Consider the following 12,680-nt stretch of genomic DNA (forward strand, 5'->3'; position numbering starts at 1 on the left):
ATTCTTTCTTCTGCTTCCAAGCTGATCTGTGCCAATTTGAAATTCCCAACCATTCTGGGCCTTTTGGTGCATAATTTGCCTCCAGTAGTTAGAATAAGGTAAAGGCTTAGGTGTCCTCTCTCAGTTTGACTTCTGGATTACAATGAAAACATGTCACAATTCTGTACCATCACATGTACTTGTTAGCAAGCAGGCATGACAAACCTAAGTCCTCTGATCAGAACTGTCCCTGAAAGATCAACAGAGGTACATGTGACAGTATCAGAGATTGGGTACAGTCTGTACCAGCTAACCAGTATCCACAGATCAGTGATTGCACACACCATTGTAGAGCCAAGGCTTCAGTGGTATTCTAAACAGCTAGATTTCCTGGTTTGCTTAGAGTGTGAAGTCTGTTCACATCAGGTGGGGAGAATCATTGTATTTCTGGGCAATCCTGTCTTGATGCCTCTCATGTTATACTTGTAATTTCTGACATCTATTATATTAAGTAACAAGGCCACTTAATTCACATGAAAACTCACTTTACTAATAACAAAGCTTTGAGAGTGGTCTGGAGGCAGGATAGTGGAAATATTTAAGGTAGCCATCTGGCCTTTGGATTACAGCTAGTTAGTGACTCAAAAAATGGCTTTCCTAGTTTAGGGAAAGCGTCTGTCTCTAGAATGAAGCCTAAAACTGAACACACATCACACCTAGTCTATCCTAAAGTGTTTTAAAGTAAAATACAGCTCATGTACCAATCTAGGAGAGGGAAAAATAATCTCAGATTTTGAAGTAAACTTGCATTTACCCACTATTAAGTTAATAACTAACAATTAATCTAGGTTTATTTACTACCGAGACTTTTGTAACCACTTCAGAAAAGCTTCCAGAAATGTTGATCATTAAAAAAAAAAAATTATATTTGTTTATTTGAGAGAGACGAGAGAAATAGAATGGACACACCAGGGCCATTTACTGCTGCAAGCGAACTTCAGTCACATGTGCCATTGGATTGTTTGGCTTTACACAGGTAGTGAGGAACTGAACCCAGGTCATCAGGCTTTGCAAGCAAGTACCTTAACCACTGAGCAATCTGAATTCTTTTGAAACATTTCCTATAGGTTAGTTATTCTGAAAGACAAAGCCTTAATTTTCCTCCCTTTCTCCTTTGACTCTAATATCATTTCCCATGAAATAGGGAAAAATAAATTTAAGTTGTTAGACCTAAAAGTTATCTGTAAATAACTATCAATTTTCAAATAAAAATTTTAACCAGGCATGGTGGCACATGCCTTTAATCCCAGCATTCAGGAGGTAGAAGAGGATCACCACAAGTTCAAGGCCACTCTGAAACAACATAGTGAATTCCAGGTTAGCCAGGGCCACAGTGAAACCCTATGTCAAAACACCAGAAAAAAAAAAAAAAAAGAATTATTTGGTGAATTTTAAAAAATATTTTATTTATGATTTATTTTTGTTTGAGAGAGGATGGGCACTCCAGGGTCTCTAACTGCTGCAAACAAACTCCAGACACATTTGCCACTCTGTGCATCTGGCTTTATATGGGTACTGGGGAATCAAATCTGAGTCCTTTGGCTTTGCAGGCAAGCGCCTTAACCACTAAGCTATCTCTCCAGCCCTGTTTGATGAATTATAAATTCTATCTGAAGTGGTGAAAAAGGGAGTAGAAAATAGCATATGTTTTTAATCTTCTAATAATTATTTAGTTGTAATAATTGTGCCAATTATCTCCATATTTGCACATATTTTGCTTTGAGCATATCCACCCTCCCTTCAGCCCTTTCTGCTCAAGTTGTTTCCCCTCTCTCCTTGCTTAAAAGTTTGTCCACTGGGGGCTGGAGAGAAGGCTTAGTGGTTAAAGTGCTTGCCTGCAAAGCAAAGGACTCAGGTTCAATTCCCCAGGACCCATGAAAGCCATATACACAAAGTTTCACGTGCATCTGGAGTTCATTTGCAGCAGCTAGAGGTGCTGACTCAGAGCATTCTCTGTCTCTCTCTCTCTTTTTCTCCCCCCCTTAAGTAAATAAATAAAAATACAAAAATAAATAAAACTTTGTCCTGTTTTCACATCTTTTTTGTTTGTTTTGTTTCCACATCTGAGAGAAAACATTTCATACTTGTCTTCCTTTGTCTGGCTCGTCCTGCTTATAACTTCCAGTTCCATCCATCATTTTCTAAAAATGACATGTTTTCTTCCATTTTATATGTTTCATATGGTTTGTTTGTGGTTTTGGGGTTTTTGTTGTTGTTGTTTTTGTTGTTGTTTTGTTTTGTTTTGTTTTTGTTTTTGTTTTTTTGAGGTAGGGTCTCACTCTAGCCCAGGCTGACCTGGAATTCACTCTATAGTCCCAGGCTGGTCACAGTGCTCCTCCTACCTTGTCTCCCAAGTGCTGGATTACAGGTATGTGCAATCATGCCCAGCACATATGCTTTATTTATTTATTTGAGAGAGAGGAGAAAGGCAAATAGAGAGAGAGAGAGAGAGTGGCTGATGTAGCACACGCCTTTAGTCCCTGCACTTGTGAGTTCCAGGCCAGCAGGCTTTGCAAGCAAATGCTTTAACCATGGATCCATCTCCCTAGCCCATATGTGTATTTTTTTTTTTTAAATATGGGAATAAAAGTATCTCTTGTATACTAATTTCATTTTCTTTGGGTATATACCCAGGTGTGATGTAAATGTATCCTAGAGTAGTTCTATTTTTACTTAAACAGTACTTTGTTATACACTCATTACAAAAGCCAGATATGTTGGTAAAAGCTAGAAAGTTGTGATACTGAATATAATTAATTTTTTAAGTGAAATATTTTTGTTAGTAAGAATAGTTGATCCCAGATGATTTTGATTAACCTTTCCACACCCATGTTGAAGTGAGAAGTTTGAGAAAGTATTTGTTTGGGTTGTTCTTTTAGCAATGTATTTTCTGTAGCTTTGGAATAATAACATTGTCTTTTGACTACTGTCTCTTAAAATAGCAATTCATAGTTAACTCAGTAAGCTATTATATAGATATATTGATATATATATATAGATAGATATATTGATAGAGCTGTTTAAAATTTATGAAGAATTTAATCCTCATTTATAACATGAGCACCCAGTTTTAGGTTTTGTTTTTGGTTTTTCGAGGTAGGGTTTCACTCTAGCCCAGGCTGACTTGGAATTCACTATGGAGTCTCGGGTGGCCTCGAACTCACGGCGTTCCTCCTACTTCTGCCTCCCAAGTGCTGGGATTAAAGGCATGTGCCACCACACCTGGCCAGTTTTAGTTTTTGAATTATTTGAACAATTCTAACTGCTCAGATATACTAATGGTTTAACTTTATTTCTTCTTATGAGTCTTCTCAGTAACAAAAAAAAAAGCTTATCTTTAAAGCAGAATAAATGCATTGTCTTATAATTAGCTTCAATCCATTGGACAATTTTCCTTATTTTTATTTATTTATTTATTTGACAGAGAAAGAGAGAGAGAGAGAACGGACGCAACAGGGCCTCCAGCCACTGATAACAAACTCCAGACGTGTGCCCCCTTGTGCATCTAATGTGGGTCCTGAGGAATCAAACCTGGGTACTTTGGCTTTGCAGGCAAACGCCTTAACTGCTAAGCTATCCCTCCAACCCCATTAGACCATTTTCTATATCTAAGATGCATAAAGGGTATTAGTGATCTTATTTTTTTCCCTATATCAAAATATTTTGCTATTTCATCATCCAAGGAATTGGTTCATTGTTTATCAATTATTATCAACTATGCTTTGAAAAAAATAAAATAGTCAGGCATGGTGCTGGACCCCTTTAGTCCCAGCACTCGGGAAGCAGAGGTAGGAGGATTGCCATGATTTCAAGGCCACTTTGAGACTACATAGTGAATTCCAGGTCAGCCTGAGCTAGAGTGAGACTCTACCTTGAAAAGCCAGAATAAATAAATAAATACATACATACATACAATAAAATAGTAGCTTGATGTATAGCTCAGTTGGGTGAGTGTATAACTAGCATATAGGAGGCCCTGGGTTAAATTCTCAGTTCAGAAAAAGAAAATTGAAATGGTGAGGATTGGGCTGGAGAGATAGCTTGGTGGTTAAAGTGTTTGCCTGTGAAGCATAAGGACCCAGGTTTGATTCCCCAGTACCCACATAAGCTAGATGCATAAGGTGGCATATGCATCTGGAATTCGTTTGCAGTGGCTGGAAGCTCTTGCATGCCCATTTTTTCTTTCTCTCTCATAAATAAATAAAACGATTTTAAAAAAAATGGAAAGGATTGGACTGTAGAGATGGCTTAGCAATTAAGGCACTTGCCTGTGAAGCCTAAGGATCCAGGTTCAGTTCCCCAGTTCCTAGGTAAGTCAGATTACACGGTGGCACATGTATCTGAAGTTCGATTGCAGAGGCTAGAGGACCTGGCACTCCCGGTCTTTCTCTTACTTTCCCTCTCCCTCCCTCTCTCTCTCTCCCTTCCTCTTTCTCTCTCTCAAATAATAACTACATAATTTTTTTTAATTTTTTTTGTTCATTTTTATTTATTTACTTGAGAGTGACAGAAAGAGAAAGAGGCAGATAGAGGGAGAGAGAGAGAATGGGCGCGCCAGGGCTTCCAGCCTCTGCAAACGAACTCCAGACGCGTGCGCCCCCTTGTGCATCTGGCTAACGTGGGACCTGGGGAACCGAGCCTCGAACCGGGGTCCTTAGGCTTCACAGGCAAGCGCTTAACCGCTAAGCCATCTCTCCAGCCCCATAATTTTTTTTTTAATGGCAAGGATTGCCAGGGAGATTACTGTACTAACTTCATGTCATTCTTCTATTTGCCTATCATATTTCTCAAAATAATGTAAAAAGTTGTAAGGGATGGAGAGATGGCTTAGCAGTTAAGGCACTTGCCTACAAATCCAAAGGACCCAGATTGGAGTCCAAGTACCCATGTTAAAGCAAGATGCACAAGGTGGCATATGCGTTTGCAGTAGCTAGATGCCCTGGTGCGCCCATTCTCTCACCATCTGCCTACCTCTTTCTCTCTCGTGAATGCTGGGTATGGTGGCGCACGCCTTTAATCCCAGCACACTGGAGGCAGAGGTAGGAGGATTGCTATGAGTTCAAATGAGATCCAGGTCAGCCCAAGCTAGACTGAGACCCTATCTTGAGAACCCCCCCCCCCCAAAAAAAGGTTGTGAAAGAAGACTGACTGAACACTATCTTTTGTAGCCTATTTCCAACTTTCAATGAACATAGTGGTAAAAATAAGTTTGATTTGTATTTTTTGTGTATCTGATCTGTGTGATAAGATGAACAAGTAAACAGATGCTGAAGGTATGTATATATATAATTTTTAAGAAACTAGATGTATAAATGAAAAGATTTTTTTGGATTGACCATTTTAATTGATGCTTATGAATCTGAAATGAAAATGGTTTATAGTTTTGTTTTCCCTTCAACAAAATTAGGAGTTGTTAGAAATTTGAAATATTCAGGACTACATTCTGACAAAGCACAGGCAGCTGTAAGTGAAGGCCTATTGGTAAAAGAATTAAGAACAGTTCTTAAAACCATTGTTGTGAATAGCTGTTAGTCCAGAATGTTGTGTCTTTTGAACAAAGTAGATATAAATTTCTTTATAAATTAGAAGTTGGAAAAAAAAACCAAAAACAAAAAGCCGGGCATGATGGCTTTAATCCCAGCACTTGGAAGGCAGAGGTAGGAGGATTGCCATGAGTTCGAGGCCTCCCTGAGACTACATAGTGAATTCCAGGTCAGCCTGGACAAGAGTGAAACCCTACCTCGAAAAACCAAGAAAGAAAGAGAGAGAGGGAGAGAAAGAAAGAAATTAGAAGTTGAAGTCAATTGCAGTGTTTTAAGGACCATTACTCTAGAGTAGTTTTGTTAACAAATGGAATTAAGTATAAATAAGACATAGCCTTACTTTTGTTTTGTTTTGTTTGGTTTTTCGAGGTAGGGTCTCACGGTAGCTCAGGCTGGCCTGGAATCACTATGTAGTCTCAGGGAGGCCTCGAACTCACGGCAATCCTCCTACCTCTGCCTTCCAAGTGCTGGGATTAAAGGGATGTGCCAGCCACCACACCCAGCTGTAGTTATTTGTTTAAAAGTAATAGTTATATGATGTTACAAGAGCCTTTCTTTTTTTTTTTTAATTTTTATTTATTTATTTATTTGAGAGTGACAGACATAGAGAGAAAGACAGATAGAGGGATAGAGAGAGAGAATGGGCGCACCAGGGCTTCCAGCCTCTGCAAACGAACTCCAGACACGTGCGCCCCCTTGTGCATCTGGCTAACGTGGGACCTGGGGAACCGAGCCTTGAACTGGGGTCCTTAGGCTTCACAGGCAAGCACTTAACCGCTAAGCCATCTCTCCAGCCCACAAGAGCCTTTCTTAAAAGAACGAACATTTTTCTCCCATTATAAAATACTCAAACAAAACTTTTGACCCTCCACCATAAAACTATCTAAACAAGTTCATTGTCATCTTTGTTATGTGGCTCTTAATTCACAAGTTCTCTATGGAAGAAAAATGCTGAGTGTTCTGTGCTAGTGAACAGCCTTGAAATAGTTGATTTATACCATAGTCTCCATTGAAATGTAAATCTTAACCTTAGTAAGTTTGGTTCATTGGAGAGGGTACTGCAGGTGGTGGTGGTTGAGTTATGAGAATTTTTTATACATACTGCATGTGTTTTGTAGATTTTTCTCTCCCAGTCTGAAGCATCTCTTCATTTACTTTACTTTTTTTGTTGTTGTTTGTTTTGTTTGGTTGGTTTTTTGAGATAGGGTCTCACTCTAGCTCAGGCTGACCTAAAATTTACTATGTAGTCTCAGGGTGGCCTTGAACTCATGGTGATCCTCCTACCTCTGCCTCCTGAGTGCTGGGATTAATGGCATGTGCCACCACGCCTGGCTTTACTTTACATTTTGAAGAATAGACTGTTTGTGTGTTGAGATTTTTAGTTTGTTATACATAGCTCAAGCTGGCCTCCACCTCACTGTGTAACTGAGGCTACTCTTGAACTCCTGCCTTCACCTCCCAAAAACTGGGAATATAGGCATGTACCATCACACCTAGATTAAGAATAGAAGGCTTGGGCTAGAGAGATGGCTCAGCAGTTAATAACACTTGCTTACAAATCCTATCAGCCTGGGTTCAGTTCCCTAGCACCCATATAAAGCCAGATTCACAAAGTAGCACATGCATCTGGAGTTTGTTTGCAACAGCAAGAGGCCCTGGTGTGTATCTCTCTCTCTCTCTCTCTCTCTCTCTCACTCACTCACTCAACCCTTGCAAATAAGTAAATAATAATGAAGGAAAAATAATAAAAGTTTTATATTTTGACAAATACGACCTAATCAGTTTTTTAAAATTTTAAGGTTTATACTTTTTGCATTCTAAGAAATCCTTGTCTGATTTAAAGTCACATACTCTTGTTTGAGATGCTACCTACTTTTAGTCCATTGAGTTCTATAGTGTATTCCAAGTTAATTTGTGGCATATATTGAAGTCTAGTTTCTTTTTGTTTTGTTTCAGGTTGCATTGTTTTCTAGCACCATTTATTGAAAAGCCTACCCTTTCTTTCTTAATCTTACTGCCTTTATTTGACATTACCTGTATGGGCTGCCTCTATTCCACTGATCTAGATCTCTTTACTTAAAGTAATGCTATACTGTTCTGATAAATAGATTTTTAAAATCAAGTAGTAGTAGTTCTCTAGCTCTGTCACCTTTGCCAAAATTGCAACTAGTCAAAGTCCTTTCCATTTCCCCAAAAATTTATAATTAATTTTCTGAGATGACCTCTAAGACCTTTATTAGACATGAGATGAATAGTAATAGTATGTTTGCTAATATTGGTACTCGGCAGTTCTAGAATAAGCTCTTGATCTTTGTTCATATTTCTGTTTGGTAAAATGTTTGATTTGGCTTTTATATCTTATAAATATAGATAAGCTATAGCCACATTTGTTTTTATTTTGCTTTTTTAATGCTATCTTAATCAATGTAATAACTTTATAAAATGAAATAAGTGATCACTGTTTTTTCTTTGCTTTTTCTCTTTGCTTGCATGAGGGAAGAGGGGCAAGTGCTGGGGATCGAACCCAGGGTCTTGTGCATGCCAGGCACATGCTCTACTATGGGGCTATATTCCCAGCCTTTTCTTCCCAATGATATAGAGTGAAGAAGTCAAATATTCCTTAGAAATTTGAAAAACTTTCATAGAACCAATCTGAATAGAGTGAGACCATACCTTTAAAAAAAAAAAAAACCTGGCATTTTGAAAGAAGTAATTTTGTTTTGTTCCTTGTAACAATTATGATCTCTTCATGTTCTTCTTAGGCAGTAGTCTTCCTTTAAGACCATTAAACCTCTTATCTCAGATTATTTAGAAAACTTTTAAGTTCAAATTGCTGAAGTTCATTACTCTCCTTTTCTTAACAGTTTCTAACTTTATTGTGTCCAAGAAGGTAGTCTCCCCTATGGCTGCATTTTGATATTGATGAAGCCTTTCTTCATATATGAGGTCCATTTCTATAGCCAGTGGATATTGGCAGGCACATTATCTATTTGAATGTAGTGCTCAGGTCTTTTGCATCATTATTTATCTTCATTTTTCTCTCCTTAATTTGTTTTCAGGGGAAGTTTATTCGAATCAACTTTGATGTAACTGGCTATATTGTTGGGGCCAACATTGAAACATGTATCCTTTTTCATAATTACACAATCCAAAATAACGGCGCCATTTTCCTGCAGCCTCACAGCAACCATTTGTGATACCACACCCCTAATCCTGTGGTAAAATTTAGGCCAGAGACATTGTGACCTGTGCAGGTACCTTTAGCTATTGAATATAACCACAAAGTGTAGAGATTTTAAAACCAGGCCACAACTTATGGGCCTGGTGTGTGAAGAGTGGTACACAGTATTTAGATGGATGTTGTCTGCAACTTCTCGGCAGTTGTATTTGTATTTGCCTACCTTTACCATTTACTTTTGATTGTCATAGGATGCACCTGTACTCAGTGCTAAAGTCTTGTGGAATCATGGTGCTAAAATGATTTCAGTTGTGTTAATAGAATAAAGCTAGAGAAAAGAAATAAAATGTTAATTACATAGGATACTCCTAAGAAATATCAAATGTATAGAATGGCCTGAAGAAATAAATACAGAAAGCAGGGGAGGGGAGGGAAATACCATAGTTTGTTGCCTGTAAGTATAGAAGTTGTCAATAAAAAATACATATATATTTTAAAAAAGAAATATATTTAAAATAAATTTGAGGGGGCTGAGCATGTAGTTCAGTGAAGATAGAGTACTTGTCTAGCATCCAAAGGACTGGGTTTGATCCCTAGTACTCATGGTACACACTTCTTAATCCCAGCATTCAGTGGGTGAAGGCAGGAAGATCAGAAGTTCAAGGTCATCCTCACTACATGATGAGTTTGGAGCTGGTCTGAAGCTAAGCTGGACTACAGGAGACCATCTCAAACAACAACAAAAGTTTAATAGTGTGATCAAAAATAGACAGGACTCTGATTGTGAAGAAAGATAGGTAACAATTATATACCACTTGTTAGATTAATCTTCAGTTATAGAAATTCATTGGATTTTTATATCTCTGAATTGGAAGGCAAGGAGTGGCAAATTGACAACATAAGCAGTTAAAAATGTCAAGGAAATGAACTTAACATTTAACCTTATTTATACTATTCTGTTACAGCATCATTCATTAAAATGTATGTATTACCAAATGTAGAGAATTGAGATAGTTTGACTTAAATTCAGGTTATTTGGCATATACAGAATTAATTTGGTAGCCTCAGGGAAGGTCCACCCCCCCAAAAGGCATCCATCTTGCCAAGCAGTGAAACAGATCCCATGAGCTCCAAGCATGCCTGTGGGCTCATGGAGACAGTGCAGCAGCATCTGGACACTGCACAGAGGGTCCCAAGCCAGCAGACTGAACTCTGAATACACAGGTGGGTGTGCACTCATCTGAAATGCAGAGGCTGCTAGCATGGAAATGCTGATTTAGGACAATCACGTGGTTAGGCAGCCACACACTTTAGGCACTGACCCTAGGTTCTTCTGCATAAAGCAGAAAGCCCATGATTAGTGTAGTCGCAGCTATTGTCTGGTCACAACTGCATCTCAAAGCACTTGGGAGAGGAACCTGAAACACTATAGATGGAGAACAAGCACCTAGTCATAGAGCAGAATGGTCACACATGCTTTTTATTTCTAGTTCTACTGCTAATTAGCTGGGTTTTTGTTGGTGGTGTTGTTTGTTTGTTTTGTTTTTACTAATTTCTTAGTGTCTTGGTCCTTATGTATAAAAGTGTGATAGTCTGGTACTATAGGGCTTCTCCCATGTTAAACAACTGTACTTCATTTTTAGTAGCTGCTTACAGTTCCTTGTCAGCACTTTGCTCTTTGAATACAGTCTACAGTAGAGTATGACGGGTGGAAGAGGGGGTTGAGAGAAGGACCCTGTAATCTTTCAAGCTCCCTCTTAGCCAAGGGTTGCAGAGAACTTTAGGTCTGCTGAGATGAACTTCCAAACCAGGCACAGTTATAGAGGAAGGGGTATTTATTGAAGCTTACAGATCCAGGGGAAGTTCCATAATGGCAGAAGAAGCTGGTCCCCTCTTAAAGGCCCAAGCAGAGAGAGAAGCCCAAGCCAAAAGGCACACAGCACACTTCTGGAACTACTGGAGGAACTCAGGCACTTTGCATATCTTTAGATTGGAATTTCAAATGCACCACCACACTTTAAGACCTGCCCAGTGACACCTTCTCCAGCCAGGTGGCTGCAGATCCAAACTACAAACTAATAAAAAAAAAATCCACTGAATATATTGGGGGCTCTTTATTCAAACTACCACACCAAGTAATTCTAGAAGACCAATAAGAAACATAAATTTCACATGTTTTCTTTTTCTCACATACAAACTACAACTCTTGAGTATGATTCACCATAGCATAGTTGACATATACCCAGGAAGTAAATTTTACACATTAAATATATGTAGACACCAGAAAAGAACCTCCTTTTAGTAATTTAATCCTTAATCATCTCTACTCAGACCTTCTAGAAAAGTCCCGTGCTGTTCGTCAAGCAAAAGATGAGCGTACTTTTCATATCTTTTACCAGTTGCTATCTGGCGCAGGAGAACACCTAAAGTGTAAGTAACAAAGGTTTTTCTTCTTTCTTCTACAATTGGTTGAGATCTTTTTTAATATTAATTTTTTTTTGAAAGAGAGGACAGTAGTTTTACGTATGCACACCCTAGCTGATTCAGCCATAAGGATGAAAATGAAATTGAACATTCATGCCGTGGGGGAAGTACATTAAGGGATAGAAAATGTGAGTTTAGATTTACAAGTAAATGTATATTTTACTTACACTGGTACTGGAATCAGTTGATGGATGGATATTTATTACTTACTGCTATTAAGCACAAGGACTGGAAGCTTAAGGTGGTGCAGGATAAAAACTAGAATTCTAGCTGAGGTGAGAATCTGGCTGAATACTACAGATAGGGAAGATATGCACCTTTCTCATTCATCCTGTGTCCCATCTTCAGTGTCCTTTATATTTATTGTATATTATTAAATGTGATGCAGTCATCCTTTCCTTACCTGGACTCGAGGCTTTGCTAACCACAGACAATCTGTAAAAGCAGTAATCCCAAAAATAGAGAAACCCCTACAAGAGAAAAAAACTGATCAAGAAATAGAGCAATCGCCAAGGAGGGGCCAAAATTTCAAGATTATTCATGAAAAGAAAGTAAAGCGGTCAGGCTTTCCAACAGTGACTCTGCAGTAGGAATGAATCAAAGAAGTGATCAGATGAGTGTTGAAAGGAGGTAAAGAAAGAAAGCAAAGAGTTCCTGATAGAAATTCAGTGTAAAACAGAAAATATTTGGGGGATAGGAGTGATCCATGCAGGAGAGCAAAAGCCAGTTAAAAAGAAAACAAAGAGCATGTTGGTGCATCTGTCATTGGGATAAATAGTCATATCTATTTTGATCACTTCTGAGAAACATTCTTGTGTATCATTGAGTATACATGCCGAAGGTAAGTTTTCCTTATTTCATGGCCCTATGGTATGAGTAGCTATTGGTAATATCCATTGTAACCTTCTGGCATAGGAATAGGACAAAGTCACTGAGACAAAACAAAAATCACTGAGAAGAATGGCTTGGAAGACTGAACTATCTCTCACTAGTAGAGTATGTCCATAGCATGTAGGAGACCCTGTTCGGTTCAATCCCCAGCATTACAAACTGGCCTGGAAAAAGTACTTCAGGGCTTATATAATGTTCAGATTTGATTGGTCTATGTCCTAACCTATATCAGCTCTTTCTTGGATGTTTTATGGTGATGTTGCTATAGACCCCAGAATGTTTGCTGTGAATCACTTGATAAGAGTACAGAATATGAATTTTAAAACTTTCCTTCAAAAAGGTGATTAAGGGGCTAGGGAGATGTTTCAATCGGTAAGAGTACTTTCCATGCAAGCATAAAGGCCTGATTTGCCCTGAGCTCAATTCCCCAGCACCCACATAAAAAACTGGGTATTTCCATACATGCATATAACCCCAGTCCTATTGGAAATGGAGACTGGAGAATTTGGGGGGCTCACAAATATAGCAGCTCTGGGTTCACAGTG

At 38.5% G+C, this 12,680-nt stretch overlaps 1 protein-coding gene across 3 annotated transcripts in view; it reads left to right on the forward strand.

The window, feature by feature from the left end:
- Myh10 (myosin heavy chain 10) overlaps window positions 1–12,680 on the forward strand; it is a 164,288-nt gene that overhangs the window by 75,044 nt on the left and 76,564 nt on the right. For all 3 annotated transcript variants that reach the window (XM_045131555.1, XM_045131556.1, XM_045131554.1), the window contains exons 7-8: window positions 8,642–8,705; window positions 11,092–11,190. In XM_045131555.1, the coding sequence (XP_044987490.1) occupies window positions 8,642–8,705; window positions 11,092–11,190 (163 nt within the window). The remainder of the gene's footprint in view (window positions 1–8,641; window positions 8,706–11,091; window positions 11,191–12,680) is intronic.

This window comes from Jaculus jaculus, chromosome 12 (genome assembly GCF_020740685.1).
Source record: "Jaculus jaculus isolate mJacJac1 chromosome 12, mJacJac1.mat.Y.cur, whole genome shotgun sequence".
In the NCBI taxonomy this organism is placed as follows: Eukaryota; Metazoa; Chordata; class Mammalia; order Rodentia; family Dipodidae; genus Jaculus; species Jaculus jaculus.